The 18,987-nt window shown below is 45.2% G+C and overlaps 1 protein-coding gene across 3 annotated transcripts in view; it reads left to right on the plus strand.

Moving 5' to 3' along the window:
- PATJ (PATJ crumbs cell polarity complex component) overlaps positions 1-18,987 on the plus strand; it is a 340,451-nt gene that overhangs the window by 274,630 nt on the left and 46,834 nt on the right. For all 3 annotated transcript variants that reach the window (XM_020993089.2, XM_078156676.1, XM_020993086.2), the window contains exons 31-34: positions 1,843-1,935; positions 9,937-10,011; positions 14,764-14,881; positions 17,322-17,455. In XM_020993089.2, the coding sequence (XP_020848748.1) occupies positions 1,843-1,935; positions 9,937-10,011; positions 14,764-14,881; positions 17,322-17,455 (420 nt within the window). The remainder of the gene's footprint in view (positions 1-1,842; positions 1,936-9,936; positions 10,012-14,763; positions 14,882-17,321; positions 17,456-18,987) is intronic.

Below are 18,987 nucleotides of genomic sequence, written 5' to 3' on the forward strand. Positions count from 1 at the left end.
ATGGCAGATGATTAGAGAGAGCTCAGCTGTCATCATAAAGTACTATCAGGACTGCTTGGGGGAAGGGCGGTGACCTGTGTCATAATGTCCCCCTTAAACCTGAAGTTATTGCGCAAACGCACTGCTTACAAATGGCCGCTAGAGGCTCCCAGCAGTGGGGTGCTAGGCAAGCAGTATAGCCGCTCAGCCTCACTTTAATCACCTGAGAATCTTAAGGTGCTCTACAAGTATTGTCGTCAGTGTTATCAGTTAAAGGAAGTGGAGATCCCTATCCTGGAAAATGGAGGGTTCAGGATGAACATGATAGCAGTCCTCAGATATCTGAAGGGTCGTCATTGTCATCATTATTATTGTTATTATTAATGGTCGATGTCATTTATATACCACTTTAGGATTTATAAAATATTTCACAAATGTGTCTCATTATGTTTGCCAATGTCCTTGTGACACAGGTGCTGTTATGATTCCCATTTTACAATTGAAGAAACTGAGGCAGGCAGAGGTGAAGGCAGAGTCACACAGCTAGATTTGAACTCAGGTCTAACCATCTCCACGCCCGGTGCTCCAACCATTATGCCACCTTGCTGCTTCATTACATCTGTTCTTTCTGATCCCAGTAGGCAGAAATAGAAACAATGAGTGAAGGTTTCAGAAGGGCAGGTTTAGGCTTGATAGCAGGAAAACATTCTAACCACTAGAGCTATTGCCAGGTCGGATGAAAGAAGGGGGACCTCTCTCCCCAGAGGTGGGTGACCATGTGGCTTGTGTATTGTAGCAAGGATTATTCCTTTTTTTTAAGGCAATTGGGGTTAAGTGACTTGCCCAGAGTCACACAGCTAGTAAGTGTCAAGTGTTTGGTCTGAGGTGAGATTTGAACTCAGGTCCTCCTGACTTCAGGGCCAGTGCTCTATCCACTGAGCCACCTAGCTGCCCCAAGGATTATTCTTTTTTAAAAATGTATTTGACTCGATGGGCTCTCATGGCCTTTCCATCTCTGAAATTCTGTTTAGAACTTGGTGAAGAATAACACTTATTTTCCAAAGAAGGAAAAATGAAGAGAAATTCTGTGAGATAGAATTCTATACCTGACCTTGTTGGGTGGAGCAATGGTCCTAGAGTCAGGAAGTCCTGAGTTCAAATCCAGCCTCAGACACTTCATAGCTGTGTGACCCTGGACGAGTAATTTAACTGCTTCCTGCCTCAGTTTCTTAAACTGTAAAATGGGGATAAGAGCACCAAGCTGCTAGGGTTGTTGCGAGTATATAATGAGATGATATTTTAAGGTTTGCAAAATTAAAGCACTCTATAAATTCTAGCTGTTATCATCCATATTGTTGTTTTTGTTATTAGGATCACTGTTACTATCACTGCTGCTTTAAAATGATGGTCTAGAACTTCTCAAAAGGAAAGCTGTAACACCTAAGCACCGTCATGGCCTCCTCTAGAATAGACCAGGACCACGGAACTTCTATGTGATGTGGATTCGCCTCTCTTTAACCAAAATCCGGTGAAACACTCATCAGGAGTGTTGCCAAGGGGATTGTTGGTTTGATACAATTTTTTTTTTTTGGTTAGGCGATGGGGTTAAGTGACGTGCCGTGTTCACACAGCTACTAAGTGTCAAGTGTCTGAGGCCAGATTTGAACTCAAGTCCTCCTGACTTCAGGGCCGGTGCTGTATCTACTGTGCCACCTAGCTGCTAGAAAGCTTCTCACAGTCCTGTTGGACTCTGTAATGCAGTGGACTTAACCCCTAATTGTGAAGCGTGCTTTTTTTTTTTAGTAGAACTCTTTTGTTTTTAAGTCTGATCTTTTTAACTTTTACTTTTAAAATCTCTCTCAGGATCAGAGTGGTCCCGAAGCCACAAGTAATGAAGAAGGAGCCAATACTGAAGCCGATCTAAAGCAATTACCAGAGAGTGACCGTACCCAACTGGTAGGTATTCCTGGAATCTGTCTCTCTGTTGGAAATGAATTATTCATATCTTATACTCATGTAAACAAAATCAGTTGTTAAAGAGTTACTTAAAAATTAGCTTACTGTTATTCCAGTATCTCACTTTTTTTCTTTTTTCCATGATTTGTTTTTAATCATTTCATTGGTGTATCTTGTTTTTATATAGCTTCCATTTTCCAGGGCATCCCTTCCTTCCCAGTGATTATAAAGAATGCAAACAAAGGGCAAAACAATTCGGCAAAACTAATCAATGTTTTGAAAAAGTCTGACCATTACCCCATTTCATACCCATAGTCCTCCATTTCTGTTTTCTCTAATCCAGGATTATTGAATTCAATAAGTGTGTGCAAGCCTCTGTGATGTGCATATTTGCCTTAGGTTTAAATCTACAAACCTATTTGCATTTCTAATATTGAAATGTTTGTTTCTCTCAATGAAGACTTTTTAGCCTTATTACATATTTCTCTGAAGGGGGTAAAGGAATATCTATTGTGATTGGTGGTAGGGATTGGGGGCTGCAAAACAGCATAAAGTAGGTTGACTTGAAATCTTTGTTCTAATCTATTGCCCGAGATGGTTGGTCAGGGTTGGGATGAGGAACTGAAGTCCTTGACAGGCTTCCTCTGTCCCTTTCCTCTCCCTTCCTCCTGCATCATAAATCGGTTTTTCAGACAGCATCACAGCAGATGATTCCACTTTCTTCGCTGATGATTTTTTTGGAGGGGCAAGGCAATGAGGAGCTAGTAAGTGTCACGTGTCTGAGGTCAGATTTGAACTCAGGTCTTCCTGAATCCAGGGCCAGTGCTCTATCCACTATGCAATCTAATTGCCCCTCTGCATTGATAATTTAGCCCCATTTTCTCTTACAATTTTATCTTCAAGTGTGTGTGTGTATATTCAAAAAGATCTTGACAATTCAAAGAACAATGGAACAAAGAGGAAAAGAAATTCAGTAGCAATAATTGTAAAGTTGTACAATTGGGTTAAAAAAATTAATGCCACAAATACAAAGTGGAAGATTTCTCTCGGTAATCAGACATAGACGTAGGGGTTTGGGTGGAATACAAACTCGGTGTCAGTCAACAGCTTGACATTGGTATTATTGAGTTGTTTCAGCTACGTCCAACTCTTTGTGACCCCATTTGGGGTTTTCTTGGCAAAGATAATAGGGGACTTTGCCAGTTTCTCCTGCAGCTCATTTTACAGAGGTGGAAACTGAAACAAAAGGTCACACAGCTCATAAGTGTCTGAGGCTGGATTTGAACTCAGGAACATGAGTCTTCCTGATTGCAAGCCCAGTACTCTATCCACTGCATTACCGAGGTGCCCCCACTTAAGGATGCACCGTGTGTCTTGTGTTGTGCAACAAAGATAGCGACAAGACAGTTCTTGTCCTCAAGAAGCTTGCATTCTACTGGGAAGAATACAGTGTTCCAGGAATGGCACCATGAAGCAAAATGGCATCCAGAGGTGGGTGGCAATCAAGATAGTGAAGGGCCAAAATAGGATGGTTGAGGAAATTGGAGATTTATCTTTAGCCTTTGGAATAAAAAACTTAGAATAGGATAGAATAACTGTGTCCAAGTCTATGAAACACGGCCACAAAAAAAAGGATTCACTGTATTCTGCTTATCCAGAGTGATCAGAAGTAGCTGGGACAGGTATCAAATCTAGAGAAAAAGAGTTTGGCTTGCTGTGAAGAAAGTTTCCACACCAGGCCCCCTCTTCAGCCATTCTTTAAAAACCCTGGTTATCTTGAGCCCCACCCCCACCCCTGCAGAGCCCCGAGGCAGTCTTTACCACCCCATCCACTGTACCCCACAAAGCCTCCCTAAGGACTCAGATCCCCCCGCGCTACCACTGCCACATGTACAGAAAATGCCCGAGGTCACCAGCAACTGCCTTCTTGTGTCCATATGTGGTTCAGTTCTAACCTTCATCCAGTATTTTCTAAATGGTATGTGCCGGTCTCCATGAAGCCTTTTGGGATACAGAAAGAAAAACAAAACAGTCCCTGCCCTCAAGAATTTCCTCTGTAACAAGAGTCCCTTGGATTCTACTCGTGGGAAATCACCTCTTTTTCTAAAGCTGTTCCCTCCTGCACCCCATGTTTTTAACAAAATTCGTCGTGTCTTAAAGCCCAATGAAATGGAATTCTAGCCATACTGTCCATGGTCTGAATGAATTCTCTCTCTCTTTTTTTAAGGCAGTTGGGATTAAGTGACTTGCCCAAGGTCACACAGCTAGTAAGTGTCAAGTGTTTGGTCTGAGGCCAGATTTGAACTCAGGTCCTCTTGACTTCAGGGCCGGTCCTCTATCTATTGCACCACCTAGCTGCCCCTGAATGAATTCTCTTAAGAGTTGCCCAGAAGATCCTGGCCCTGATGCTTACCCACGTCACCTCAGGCCAGGAGCTTCATCTCCAGTTTCCTCTTCTTGGTAATGATGGGCTTGGTCTGTATGTCCTCTGGTTCTAGATTGATGACTCTCTTTTCTCTTTTCCCCAGGACCTAGAAAGGCTATTACCCTGTACTACCCATCTAGTCAGTCAACCAGCCAGCAAGAATTGACCAAATAATTACTCTGTGCCAAGCAGTGTGCTAAGTGTTGGAGGCCCCTATTCTGACAAGTGTTTACATTTCAATGGAAGAGATAAGAAGTACATTTAAAAATACATCCAGCATAAATGAAAAGGTTTTAAATACATACACATGCCCATACTCTTGGCAGCAAAGGCCCTAGCAGAGGTATCAGAGAAGGCTTTAGACAGAAAACAGTGTTTGGGCTGCATCTTAAAAGAGAGGTTTTCTGTGAGGCAGGGGTAACAAGGGAGTAGATTCCAGGATGGCCAGTAGCACTGCAGGGAGACAAGCGATTCAGCATCCTGTGTGAGAAACAGAGAAGCGGGATCACAGAGCTGGGGAAAGGAGGGGGGAGGAATGCCCAGTGAGCTGAGAAAGATAGATTGAAGCCAGATCGAATGAGGCTTTAAAACCTAAATTAGATTTTACCCTGGGGCAGCTAGTGGTGCTGGGGCTGGAATCAGGGAGACTCTAGCCTCTGCTAATTCTGAGCTGAACTGGTTCTCAACTACCAGGAAAATAGATATTTAACCCTGTGCACCACACAGTAAAGGTGGCTAGGTGGCTCGGTGAATACAGAAAGACTCCTCTTTGTGAGTTCTAATCCAGCCTCAGACACTTCTTAGCTGAGTGACCCTGGGCAAGTCACTTAATCCCATTTACTTCAGTTTCCTCATCTGTAAAATAAGCTAGAGAAGGAAATGGCAAACTACTCCGGTATGTCTGCCAAGGAAACCCCAAAAGAGATCGCAAAAAAATTGGACATGACTGAACAACGACAACGTATTTTATTCTAGAAGCAACAGGTAACCCCTAGAGTTGGCTGAATATGTGAGTCAATGATCTTTTCTTAGATGAAGGAAAATTATTCTTGTTGCTCTGTGTGTGTGTGTGTGTGTGTGTGTGTGTGTGTGTGTGTGTGTGTGTGTGTGTGTGTGTTATTGGTCATGAAGAATAGATGAGAGTTTCTAAGATCAGAATCAGACTTGTTTCCTCCTCTTCAAGACTGAGAAAATTTGATCATTTCTTCGGTTTATTTTTTGCTGGTTGTCTTTGCCTCAATAATATTGCGGCAGTGGAAGTATCTGAATTTGAACAAAGGTTTTTCGGAAGTTAAGCCCAATCATTTCTGACACTGGCTTAATTTCCCATCTCTCTGCCTGCCGCACTTGATTAGAAATTGTCCCTAAGAGCATATGGAGTGTTCCCCTTATGTTTTAAATATAGTGCATGAATAATTATGTCTGCCATTAAAGCCTCAATTGATTTTCTCTTTTCTTAGACCTAAACTCTCAGGAGGAAGATCTTGTTCTTTTTTTCCTGCAAGATCTTGAGCTGTGCTCCTGAAACCAGTCTTCTTTGCTAATTTACACTCCACCAGCAAGCTGCCAGGGGAGCACTGGTGCCGTGTGGGAACCCACACTAGCCTGGGAAGCTCATTTCCTCCTGAAGAGCTAAGCTAAAAAATTTATACACACACACACACACACACACACACACACACACACACACACACACACACACACCCCAAATCAGGATTCTGAACATTCCCCTCTGGCATTGGGAACAAGCAGGAACAAACCAGTGTATTTCTCCTGCGTGACTTCTTTCTTTGGAGCATGAACGTTGTTGATAGCCTGAATTCTAGTGTGGAGACACGGAACATGTTTCACAGTTCGATTTTCTTTATATCTTGTACTTCAGAAAATCACTTGAGGTTTACACACATAATAAATTTCAGTTTATCCTAGGCATAAAAAAAGAAAAGATGATAAAGATGGGTCCATATTGCATGTGGGAAATTTTAAAGAAAAACTTGTGGTGTCTTTTTCCAAATGTTTACTGCTCCTTATTGAAAGTGAAGGGAATGGAGAAACTAGCCTCATCAAGGCAGTCACAGACTCCTTTAAATCTAGAAGTCAAGGTAGCTGGGTGGTGCAGTGGATAAAGTGCCAGGCCTGTAGTCAGAATGACCTGAGCTCACCTCTGTTCTCGGACGCTGCCTAGCTCTAGACCCTGGTCAAATCACTTCACTTCTGTCTGCCTCAATTTTCTCATCTGTAAAATAGGGATAACAATAGCACCCACCTCCCAAGGTTGTTGTGAAGATCAAACAAGATAGTAATTGTAAAGTGCTCAGCACAGGGCCTGGCACCTATTAGGCACTAGAGATATGTTAGCTTTTATTAAATCTCCACGGGATATTTGCAAGGAAATTTCCATGGGAAGTTGGGAACAGCTTGTGTAGCTGAATCTCTGTGTTCTTGCCCCAAAGAGACTTTTTTCCTCCTCACTTTCTGTCCTGAAGAGCTGCCCTGAAAGGTGATGGATTGCCACCGCCCCCTCCCCCCCACCAGAAATCTTCAAACAAATACTGGATGACCATTTATTGGGCATATGATTGGAAGGATTCTGTTAGTGTGTGGGCTGCCCTTAATAGCCATTGTGGTTCCTTCCAACTGTTAAATTCCATCTGTCTCTCAGGAGCATGAACTTAGCCCCAGTGAAACCTCAGCTTTCTTTCTGGTAAGGAACAAAAGTGTTTCTTATGGAAGTGAGGGAGAAAAGCAGCCAAGTAAAGCAAAATTAGGCACAAAGCACAGAACTCGTGTGTGTGCGTGTGTGTATACATATATATGTATGTGTGTATATGTATATACGTGTGTGTGTGTGTGTGTGTGTGTAATCGCATTAGCTACTTTGAGAGCTCTTTAAAGCCATGGGTACCATTCACAAATGGCCATCACCACTGGTCCTCATCTATATCTCACCACTGGACCCAGATGGCTCCAGAGGAGAAAGTGAGGCTGGTGACTTTGCACAGCCCTCCCTCACTTAAATCCAGTTCACTTGCATGTCATGACATCACCTTCCTGATGTCATGGTCCCTGTCGAGATTGAAGGGCAAACAACAAACCTTTCACAAATCAGAAACTTTGAGAGTTACAAGGGACCTCATTGGCCATCCAGTCTAACCCCCAACCAAACACCACTATGACACCCCTGACGGGTGGTCCTGAAGCATCTACTTGAACATCTCCAAGGAGGGGCAGCCCACTCTTTCCTGCTGCAGCCCATTGTACTTTGGGACAGCAGTCATCATTAGGAAGTGGTTCCTGCCAACAAGCCCAAATTAGCATATTTCCCACTTCCATCTATTGCTTCTGGTTCTGGCCTTCACACAACTGTCTTTAATATACTTGAAAACAACTTTCAGGTCTTCTCTAAGATAAACATCCATTTCTTCAAGCAGTCCTCAGGTCATCTACCATCTTGGTTCCTCTGCTCTGGACACTGTTCGGCCCATCAGTGTCCTTCTTAAATTATGGCACTTAGAAGTGAACCCAGTATTCCAAAGGAGGTCCAAGGAGTACAGCGCACAGTGGGACTGTTGTTTCTCTACTCCTGGAAGCTAGGCTCTTCCTAGTATGGTGGGATCACCCTAGGTTTTTTGGCTGCCCCAGCAAAATGATGATGATCTCAGGATTGCTGTCCTTGATAAACCCTAGATGGTTTTCAGAACAACTATTGCCTAACCATGTCTTCTCAAGCTTATATTGTGAAGTGTGTGTGTGTGTGTGTGTGTGTGTGTGTGCACACGTGCATGTGTGCACTCACGCACGCGCATGCATGTGCACATGTGCCGAAATGAGAGACTTTGCATCGGTCTCTATTGAGATTGAACTCTGAACTGAGATTGAAAGTCCTCTTGTGTAGAGATCTCGCTGATTGGAGTCTTTCACAGAATCTTATGAAGCAAGTTAGGGGAGTATGGCCTTCGGGTAGGGAGATTTACAAGGGGTTCTCAGGGCAGGAAAAGATCCAAGCTGTCAGCTCATCCAAGCTTTCCTTGGACAAGGATCCTCTCTGCCCCCAGCGTGTGGGCATCCAGGCTTCACTTGGATGCCTCCTGTAATGGAGATCCCACTCCCTCCTGACACAATCCATTCCACTTTCAGGGGTTTCTAATTATTTGTTCCCCCCCCCCATATGAAGCTTAAAATTTCCTTTATTCACCGTCTACTCATTGTTCCCACTGCTGGGCCCAGGTGTATCAAGGCTGATTCTTCCTCTACGTGAAAGTCCCGTAAATACTTGGGTACAGCTGTCCTGTCCCACCACCTCCCACTTCCCCCCAAGCCTTCTAAATGTACCTAGGTCCATCAAGGGAAGGGCAAGGTTTCTGTTAGGGAAAAGGAGGAAATTTTGGTTAAAAGGGTCAAGCCTCTAGAGGAGCGTGGCCTCATCTCCTCCTGTGGACAGACTTCTTTTCCTTCAAGGCTTGGTTCATGCTTCCAGTCGCTTTCCTGTCCTCCCCTCCTCATCCTCCACCCTCCTTCCCCAGATCAAAGTGTCCTCTCCACCCTCCAGTGTTTCCTGTATATGAGAGGTTTGGAGGAAAGATCCAGATTCTCTCTAGTTTTACTGTTTTCTTTTTCCTACCATGGCCCTCCTATTAGACTGTAAGCTCCTGGAAGGCAAGAGCCATTTTGTTTTTATCCTTATATCTCTAGCACCTAGCAATTCTAGTTAATTTAACCAGCAATTATTAAGTGCCCACAGTGTGCCAAAAACTGGGTGAGGTACTGGGACTACAAAGACAATCGAAACACTCCCTGCCCTTACCAAGTGGGCACAGTGCCTGGCACTCAGTAGGCATTCAAGAAATGTTGATTAGGGTTTGTTTTTTTAAATGTCAAGTTTTATCAGCGTCAAATGCCAGCAATGACAATTGGCTATATCTTTTCATCTGACAACCTCATTTTACCCATCTGTAGAATGGGGATAATGCCAGTTCTATAATTAACCTCATAGTCTGATTTGTTTTGTTTCTTTTTGTTTTTAGGCAATTGGGGTTCAGTGACTTGCGCAGGGTCACACAGCTAGGAAGTGTCAAGTGTTTGGTCCAAGGCAGGATTTGAACTCAGGTCCTCCTGACTTCAGGGCAGGTGCTCTATCCACTGCACTACCTAGCTGCCCTGATTTTTTTTTTAACTAGCTAGCCACTTTACAGCCATTTAAGGTTTGCAAACTACTTTACAGATATTATCTCATTTTCTTTGGTAGATATGTGCTATTATTATCTCCATTTTTACAGTTGAGGAAACAGGCTGCCATAGTTTTAAGTGACTGGCTCAAGGTCACAAAGCTATGAAGTGTTTGAGGAAGGATTTGGATTCAGGTCCTTCTAACCCTTCCCACCGTGCCACTGAGGAGGCCAGAGGCTTGCTCTGAGTTCCCTGGGACAGTGGGATTTGAGCCACCTTTTTAAACATTTTTGAAACTGGAAATCTGAGTCGTTCAATGACTAAATGGAAATGCTCTTTCTCTGCTGATAGCAACAAGCCACAGTGTAGTTATGTACCAAAACCAAGTTTTGTCCTCCTTTGTGTTTTAGGACGAGGCACCCCAGATCGTCGGCCACATCCTGGCAGCAGATGAAGCCAAGGGTGGAGAGCCCCTTCCTGACAACGTAAGTGCCTGCCCTGCCCTCCTTTGGTTCAGGGGGTGATGGAGGGTTTGTTATGGCTGCCCACGGCTGCCGCCATCATCGGCTGACTGCCTTGGAGTCAGGGCCACGTTGACCATCTTTAGCTGTACCAAGACCTGTGGCCACTCACCTTCTTCATTGTGTGGCCCCAAAGGGAGAAGACCCAAAGCCTCACACCTTGGACCCACGGTCTCCCTTGTGGATACAATACTGGCATTACCCATCCAGGAAACATAGCTTTAAGTGTAGACCAGTCCCCACATGTGCCATTCTGCAAATCATACAGAATTTTGCCAGTGGTTTGCTTCTATTCACTTCCTCTGGTGACTGTGGCAGTTGGAGCATTTTAGGGCAGCAGAATACCCCCTCTAGTCCTCTGTCTGCCTCCTAGATTCCCATTGTCCTAGCCCTCCTCCAGGAATCGGGGCAGGTAGTGATTGTCCCCCTCCTGTACCAGCATTACCATAAAGCTCACGGGGCCCTCAGAGGCCGAGGAGCCCAAGCTGCTCATCTTACGGGTGAGGAGCATGAAGCTCAGAGACCTTGGGCCGCCTGCCCTGGGACACAGAGCAAGCATCTGAGGCAGGATTTTAACCCAGATCTTCCTGACTTCTTGCTGCCCCTCCCCTAGTCAGGCTATACCTGGGGTGGTCTGTTCAGAGAGTCACAATTAAAGGACATTGATAAGCAGGATGGTTTCCATAGAAGGGCAATGAGCATAGTCCAGAGAACCCCTAGTTTTCAGTCTCTGAAGAGCTGCAGAAGTAACTGGGCATCATTAGGGCGGGGGGCCCTGACAGTTATGTTGAGGGGTTCAATTTTTTCTCTTTGGCCGCAAAAGGCTGAACAATGAGCGTAAGTTACAAAGAAGCCAGTTCGGCTTGATGTTGGGGGGACACTTCCCAACAGTGAGATCAGGGAGACCCTGAGACATGGTGAGTTCCCCTTCCTTGGAGGTCTGCAAGGGAGGCTGGGTGACCATGTATCAGGTGAGCCTTGCTGGGGGTCGTTTGGGGGGCATGGGTTGGACCAAATCATTGACCTTGAATGTGCAGTCCAGGGCCTCTTGCAGGCTTGTGCAGTCAACTAGAAGGGTGGAAAATGGTCCGAGCCCAGCTTCCCAACAGTTGCCAACCACGAGGCTCGATGCTATCACTCCCGAGGCTCCCTCAATCCCCCAGCACTCTGCCTCTTTTCTCTCCATAGTATATCCCAGCATCCCCACTCCTGAACAAAATGTAGTCCCCTCAGGGTTCTAATCTATCCACTACACAGGCACCCACGGTTCCTCGCCTGGCAGATGTCACCATTTCACAGATGAGGAAACTGAGACCTTAAAAGCTGCCCAAAGTTATGACATAATATTAGCAGAGCCAATTGAATTAAATTTGGTAAACACTTATTAAGTGCTTACTGTATACCAGCTACTGTGCTAGGTTCTGGGGATTCAGGGACAAAAATAGAGCTATCCTTGCCCCAGGAGCTTATATTGGGGTAGACAAAATAAATGGAGATGACTGGGATAAAAGCAACGTTGAATCTGAGTTAAAGCATTTGACCTTTTATGTAAGTAAGAAAGGAGAAGCCGCTGCTTGCTTAATTCACTCGGACACCCTCCAGATCCACTGCTCTACATCAGGGCCTGTTTAACCCTTTCTGGGTCATGGACCCCTTCCTTGGGCAGTCTTGGGAAGCCCATGGACTCCTTCTTAGAGTCATGTGCTCGCATACATTTTCAAAAGACAGACGATTACAAAGAGCACCGATTACTGAAATACAGTTTTCAAAGTATTAAAAACCATTTTAAAAGTTCCCCCACCCCAGGTGAGGAACCCCTGTTTGCTCTGTGTTCTGGAGCCTGGATTCAAACACAGATCTGGCAACTCCAGATGGAGGCCTCTGCATCCCCCCTACTGCCTACCCAGAGACTTTCCCAAATGGTGTTTCATCTGTGCCTCAGCACCGCCTCCTGACTCACACAGAGCTGGTATTTTTGTCTCCTTTACAAATCAGGAAAAGCTGTAAATGACTTGTCCAAAATCACACAGCTAATTAGTGCCGGGGGGAGGGGGTGGTGGTGCATTTGAACCCAGCCTGAGGAAGCTGATGTAACAAGGCCCAGGTGCCTGTCAGGCCTCCTGGTAGCTGTTAAATGACTTCTCCACCGCCAGCTTTCCTTTCCTCTGCCCCGTCTCCCACACTTACCTCATTACTACTGGCCACATATAGTACAGTGGCTTTATTTTAATGAAAAAAGTGATCACAGCAAGTGGAAAGTCTGGAAAGTCTGGGCCTCATGTAGCCCCTGTTGGACCCCTGCCCTTCTCTCATCTAAAAGGGTCACTTAGGCCTTTTCCATCTACTTCCCAGCCTTGGCCTTGGCCTTGGCCTTGGCGTGTTCTGGTCATCTCAAGGGGCTTGGAGGAATTCTGCCCAGACTGAACGTGTGCCTGGAGGTCATTCCAGAGCAATGAGCGTCTCTCAGAAACCATCATGCCTCACCTTTCCTTTTATATGGGAGGAAGCTGAGATCTGTAGAGGTTTTGTCCAAGGTCACACAGCAACTAGTGACAGAAATGAATTGGTAAGGGGCTATTCTTAAGGCAGACAGTGACAGATGGATGGATGATGGATGGATGGATGGATGGATGGATGGATGGATGGATGGATGGACAGATGGATGGATAGATAGACAGATGTTAGCCTTATATGTATATAAAGTCTATAAAATATATTACATATACATTAATATATGTATAATATATATTTTTATACTATATATATAAATATATATAAAGTCTATAAGTATATGTACATCTTTATTTTTTCAGCAAGGGAGAAGGGAGCTTTCAAATTCCTTTTTGCCATTTGCTTTGAGTTGTGGCTTTGACTGGGGTGCTCTATTTAGACAAAGCTGCAGGAGATCTTAGGGGGCATATTACCCAGCCCCCTAGCATTACTGTTGGGGAAGCCAAGGGCCCAAGAAAATTAAGGGACATGCTTAAGGCCATGAAGATTCTGGTAGATAACGTGTTCTGGTATCATGGACCAAGTGACCCGTGTGTTCACATTCTGGGACGGCATCAATCTCTCATTTAACCCAGCCAGTGCAGAGAGGGTGTGAGCTCACATCCTGGCTCCCACTTACAGCCTTCATGACTTTGTTCAGTTCGCTTATTTTCTCTGGGCCTCAGTTTCTTCTTCTGTTAAATAAAGGGATTGAGAAGCAACCAAGTGAAGTGGGAATAATCCCCATTTTGGAGTCAGAGAACCTGCACACTTACAACCTGTGTGGCTTCGCACAAGTTATATAGCCTCTTCCGACCTCCATGTCTTTCACTGTAATTATACAGACTAGATGCCTGGTGCCCTCTGAGGCTCCTGCCAGCTCTAAATCTGTAATCCTATAAGGGTGTTTTTGGAAGCCAATTGAATTTTATTCCATTTAGGTATTGGTTTTACTTTTTAAATTTTCCCTAATTGGAGTTAGTGGTAGTGGCAATTTCAGAGATCCATTTATTAAAATTTTCTTCTGCTGCATTTCAGATCTCATCCTTAGGGTTTTTGTTCCCCCTTCCCTAATGGCCTTAAAAGGGGCAGCTAGGTGGCACAGGGAATAGAGTGCCGGGCCTGGAGTCAGGACGACCTCAGTTCAGGGACAGCCACAGACATTTACTAGCTGTGTGACCCTGGACAGGTCACTTAACCTCTGTTTGCCTTAGTCCACTGGAGATGGCAACAGCAAACCATTCCAGTATCTTTGCCAAGAAAACCCCATGGACAGTATTGTCCACGAGGACATGGAGAGTCTGACATGATTGAATGCCTGATCAGCAGTGACCTTAAAAATATAAATTTAGGAACTTCACCACCTCCTCAGTGCCCTAGAGGGTCAACGCTTGTAATATCTTGGAGCAAAATCAAAACTCAGGGAAGAAAATCATTATTCTTGTCTTAATATCATTCTTGTTCTTGCCTTAATATGGTTAATTATATAAGTGAAGAAAAAGCCCAAGAAAGGATATTTCAGACACAGTAAAACCCTGGAGTTTCTGGAAGATCTGAAGCCTGGTGTCACAGGCAAAGGTGATGGGTTCTCATTGAAGATGCAGAGGGAGCCCCATGGGGAACTCTTCCAACTTCTGGTGGGCAAGCACTTTTTGTGATATTCCCCATTCTCCCGAGGAAAATAGTTACATGCAAACAATATCCCTTTCATGGATTTTTAGTGTTTTAGCACCTGGGTCTGTTCCTTTCTGAGGTCATAATACTAAATTGCTTTACAGAATAGCCTTTTGGGGCATGGGGTAGTGGGGGAGGGTTTGGTTTGTTTCACAGTCCATTAACAAGCATGTATTAAGTACTTACTTACTGCCAAGCACTGATGATATAGGGTTCTCCTTAAGGGGCTTGTGTTCTATTAGTGCTTTCATTATTAGTGCTTAGAGCTTGGTCAGACATCAGATAATATGCCAAGGTCATCCACAGCATCCCAGGCCATTGTGGTCATCTTGACTTTTGTCTTACCACTGGACCCAGTGTCTTCAGTGGGATTTGAACTCTGGTCTGTCCTTTGCACCACCACAGAAGAGCCAGGCCTTTTCAAGCCCTAAAGCTCCATATAATTGGTGGCTATTGTCATTTTTGCTATAATCATGATTAGAACCATTTTCATTCCTTATTCCCTTTTTCCACCTTGGGCCTAATGAATCATTTGTTTTCTTTCTTTTCCAGACTGTCAGCCAGGTGAAACAACCCAAATATTCTACCAAAAAAGCCATTGGTTCTGAGGAGACCTCTCTGGCCCCCTCCTCCTCGTACCGTTCCACGGACACAGAGCTCACAGGCTATGGTAGGAGACTATTCTGAGATCCCTGACAAATCCCTTTCAAGCCCATGTCGCCAGTGGGGTTTGGTTGCAGCTTGAGAAGCTAATATTTGTTTTTTTCTTCATCTCTTTCTGGCTGATGCTGCATTCCTTGAGGTCTGGCAAATAGACAGTCAGAGTGAATAATGGATTCCACCCCACCCCACCCCCCTTTGCTTTGACTGTGTAAGAGGCAGCTGAGTGATGGAATATTTAAAGCATGAAGGAATTCACCAGTGACACAGACCGGGTTTAAGGCAGTTGCCTCTGAGGGCCTTTTGCATATTTTATCATAATTCTTGTCTCCTGAGCAGCTCAGCCAGCAAGTGGTGATTTCTCAGACTCAACTATGCCATTAACTCTTCACTCTCCTGAACGTGCTTCATTTGAGCGCTTACATCACGTGTGAGCATACCACTTATACAACCTCTATGGACGAGAGCCCAGCTGACAACTAGAAATTAAGTAAAAATTGCCTCCAAATAACAAAAGTGCATTGCCATTCATTTATGAAGATTTATTAAATGCCTACTTGATACAGAGCCGTGTGGTTAGCAGTAAAGGAACTACAGTGTTGAGCTTAGACAAGGCCCTTGCCCTGGTAGATGTTACAATCTAGGAAGGGGGAATGAGACAGTAGCACGTGGCTGTACCGTGCAATATCTTACTCTAAACAAGTTACTGAGCAGAGCTCTACCTGAGGTCCAAGGGAGGTCATTAGTGGACCAGGGAGTTCAGGCAAGGCTCCACAGAGATGATGTCATTATGGGAAGATAGGGACCAGGGGCATTCTGCATTATGACCAGGAGCATCTAGATCTGTGAATGCGCACAGCTGCTGGCACGTTTGGCTCGAAAGGGTGGTGGGATTACGCGGCCTTAGAGAAGAAGGGGTGGGCATCTCATTCAGAGGCAACAGCAAAGGAATAGAAATGAGATTTGTTACGGCAGCAGAGATTGGCTCAGTTTACCTCACCTACATGGAGGGGAGTAATGTCTGAGATTAGAAAGGAATGACGGCAACAAATTCCGTAGGGCCTTGAAGGCCAGTCCAAAAGTTTAATTTGGGGTGGGAAGAGAGTAGAGAACTGCTCACGATTTACAAGGTCTATTTCATTAGGCTCTCAGGGCACTGGAAAGTAGAATCTAGAGTGTGGCTTAGTGGACAGAGGGCTGGGTTTATAGTCAGAAAGACAGGTTTGAATCCTGCCTCGGACGGTGGGCTGCTCCCTGATCCTGGAAATGTTCACTTTTGGTGGAATGGTCTCTCCAGAATAATCTCTCCAGATAAGACGCAGGCTTTTTAATGAGGGAATTTCCTTGTCTTCTGTGGTACCTGGGCAGGGTAACCTTTTTTGTAAAGATGCTGCCTGCAAATTCCACATGGTAAAGAATCATGCAGGGGGGCAGCTAGGTGGCACAGTGGATAAAGCACCGGCCCTGCATTCAGGAGGACCTGAGTTCAAATCCGGCCTCAGACACATCACACTTACTAGCTGTGTGACCCTGGGCTAGTCACTTAACCCCATTGCCTAGCCAAAAAAAAAAAAAGAAGAAGAATCGTGCAAGATGGGCTTTTAAGAAAAGGGCAGTCTTTTGGTTTTTACATTGCATCCATTCTCCTCCCATCTGGCAAAACTCCCCCCTGTTACAAAAAGTTTTTAAAAGAAAAGAATAAAGCAATTCAGTAAGTCCCCGAATACAGTGCAACGTGCTGCCCCACACAGTACCCACATCAGCAGGAAGGAGGGCGCGAGGCATTCTCTCCCACCCTCTCTGGAGCCACACTGGGCTCCTTCCTTTTGCATGCATGCTTTCCCTTCACGCGGGCTCTAGCCATTTGTTCCACATTTTCTTGTTTCTTCTTACTTCACTCAGCAGCTAGCAATCATTCAGTCAACGAGCATTTATCAGGCTCTTACTGTGTTCCTGGTGGAGTGCCAGGCTCTGTATAAATGCGTCTTCCAGGCTTGGCTGAATTCTTACTATTCATCCTTTCTTACATTTCAGCAGGATGCCATTTCAGTCAGGTACCACCATTTGTTTAGCCATTCTCCGACTGATGGATGCTTTTTGACAAAAACAAACAAACAAACAAACAAACAAACTGCTAGATCATTCCTTTTGGGGTTTTGTTTGGTTGGGGAGGGGGCTATATATATTCCTCCATTTTTTAAAAAAACTTTTATTGATGCCTTTTTCGCCTTTACAACAATGTTACCTTCTGTTATTCCCTTCCCACTGAGAACAAAAAGAAAGAAAGAAACAGTTTAGTAAAATCATCCGGCAGACAACCTTAGTTTGAGAGTGTTGGCCACGTTTAGCACCCATGGTCCCCCCTTCTCTACCAGACAGAGAAATGTGTGCTTTGTTGTCTGGTCTCTGGAATCTAAAGGTAACTCGTCCTTCTTTCCTTCCTTTTTCAGGTGGTTTACAGGTGCCGTTGTCTGTGGACCCAGCTACATGCCCTATAGTCCCTGGCCAAGAAATGATCATAGAAATCTCCAAGGGACATTCTGGCCTTGGTCTCAGCATTGTGGGAGGAAAAGATACTCCTCTGGTAGGTTTCTAGAAGGGAAATAGCCCATGAACTTAATTTGATCATGGCTTACCTTCCCTGCAGAAAATGTCCTTTTGTGTTGTGCAAAACCTCTAACATCCAATAACTGCTTTCACACTTTGGCCAATATTGAACGATGCTTTTCTCTTAGGTGTTGTCTGAGATGCTCTCTAACAGAATGTAAGGAAGACTGCCTGAAATCCCCTGTTCTGCTCTCCTTCTCAGGGAGGGGCCAGGGAGCATTAAGCCCCCCACCCCCATCCCCAACACCAGCCTGGACTGCAAGTGTCCTACCTTCTGCCTATTCTAATAGGACCCACCATGAATTGTCCAAGGCTAGCTTATTGCATGGCCAAGCAAAGCACTTCCTCCTGAAGTCCAGAATAATGCCACATCTTCCCAAGGACACAGCCAGCTAAAGCCAGTCTCTTACTGAGTCTGGGTCTCAGCCTTAAAATTCATTTTAAAATCAGGGGTCTGGGCTAATTTTTCCCCATGGTCTGACTAATTCTAAATTCCTCTGGTTCTTGTGAAGATTGGTCTGTCTAGAACTCATGACCAAGCCTCAGGCCCCAAGCACAGAAGCTCACAGAAGTCACGAAATCCACTGTGGTTCGGGGGAAAGATGGCTGGATTTGGAATCCCAGGATCATGAATGTCTGACTTTGGGGAATTCCCAGGGCTCAGTTTCCCATTTTGTAAAATGAAGCATTGGACTTGATGTCCTCTAAGGTCCCTCCCAGCTCTGTCGGTGATGCTGTGATTCAAGGTGAAATGGAATCATGAAGTCATAGCTCTGGAGGTCGAGCACCCAAGAGACCCACCCCCCCCACGACAGGGATTTAAAATGCCCTCTCAGTTAGCTGAGTGCTAATGCTGGGGGTGGGCCTCCAGCCTCTTTTCCTGGCTTCCAAGCTGTGCTGGATTTTAATTCAGGAAGACCCGAGTTTGAATCCTGCCTCAGTGAATTATAATAGCCCCTGCATCACGCAAGGTTGTCGTGTGGATCCAGTGAGGGAATCTGTGTAAAGCGCTTCGCAGCCTTAATGCATTCTCTTTTTCAGATAGCTTTTTTTTTCACCTGTCTTCTTGGTGGGACAGGTGTTGTCTGGTCAGGGAGTTGCTTTTTCAGTAGATAATCAGCTTGTAAGTAGAATGATGCCGTCCCTGAGCCGTCTGTGGATAAACAGCCTTCTCACCTCCGAGCACTCCCTTGTCTCTTCCTGTAACGCTCAGCAGGTGTCTGCTCGCGAGGTCTCTGTCTGGTTGACGAGGGCGGAAGGCAGAGGCTATTTCTTCTCTAAACTTGTCATCTCCCCCAGTGCCTAAGGACAGGCTCTTTGGCGTGGTGAAACAGTGCTGGTCAGAGACACTCACGTGAAGCCCCCTCCCCTTGGACATTGACTCCCCGCAGGGCCTCAGCAGTGAAATGAGGGGGCCGGCCAGACTCAGGGCTCCTCCAGTTCCAGATCCATGATTCTAAGTCAGTTAGCGACTCTGGGCCTCAGTCTCCCCAGCTGTAAAATGAGTAG

Source organism: Phascolarctos cinereus, unplaced genomic scaffold, assembly GCF_003287225.1.
Source record: "Phascolarctos cinereus isolate Bilbo 61053 unplaced genomic scaffold, phaCin_HiC Scaffold_5;HRSCAF=322, whole genome shotgun sequence".
NCBI classification, from domain to species: Eukaryota; Metazoa; Chordata; class Mammalia; order Diprotodontia; family Phascolarctidae; genus Phascolarctos; species Phascolarctos cinereus.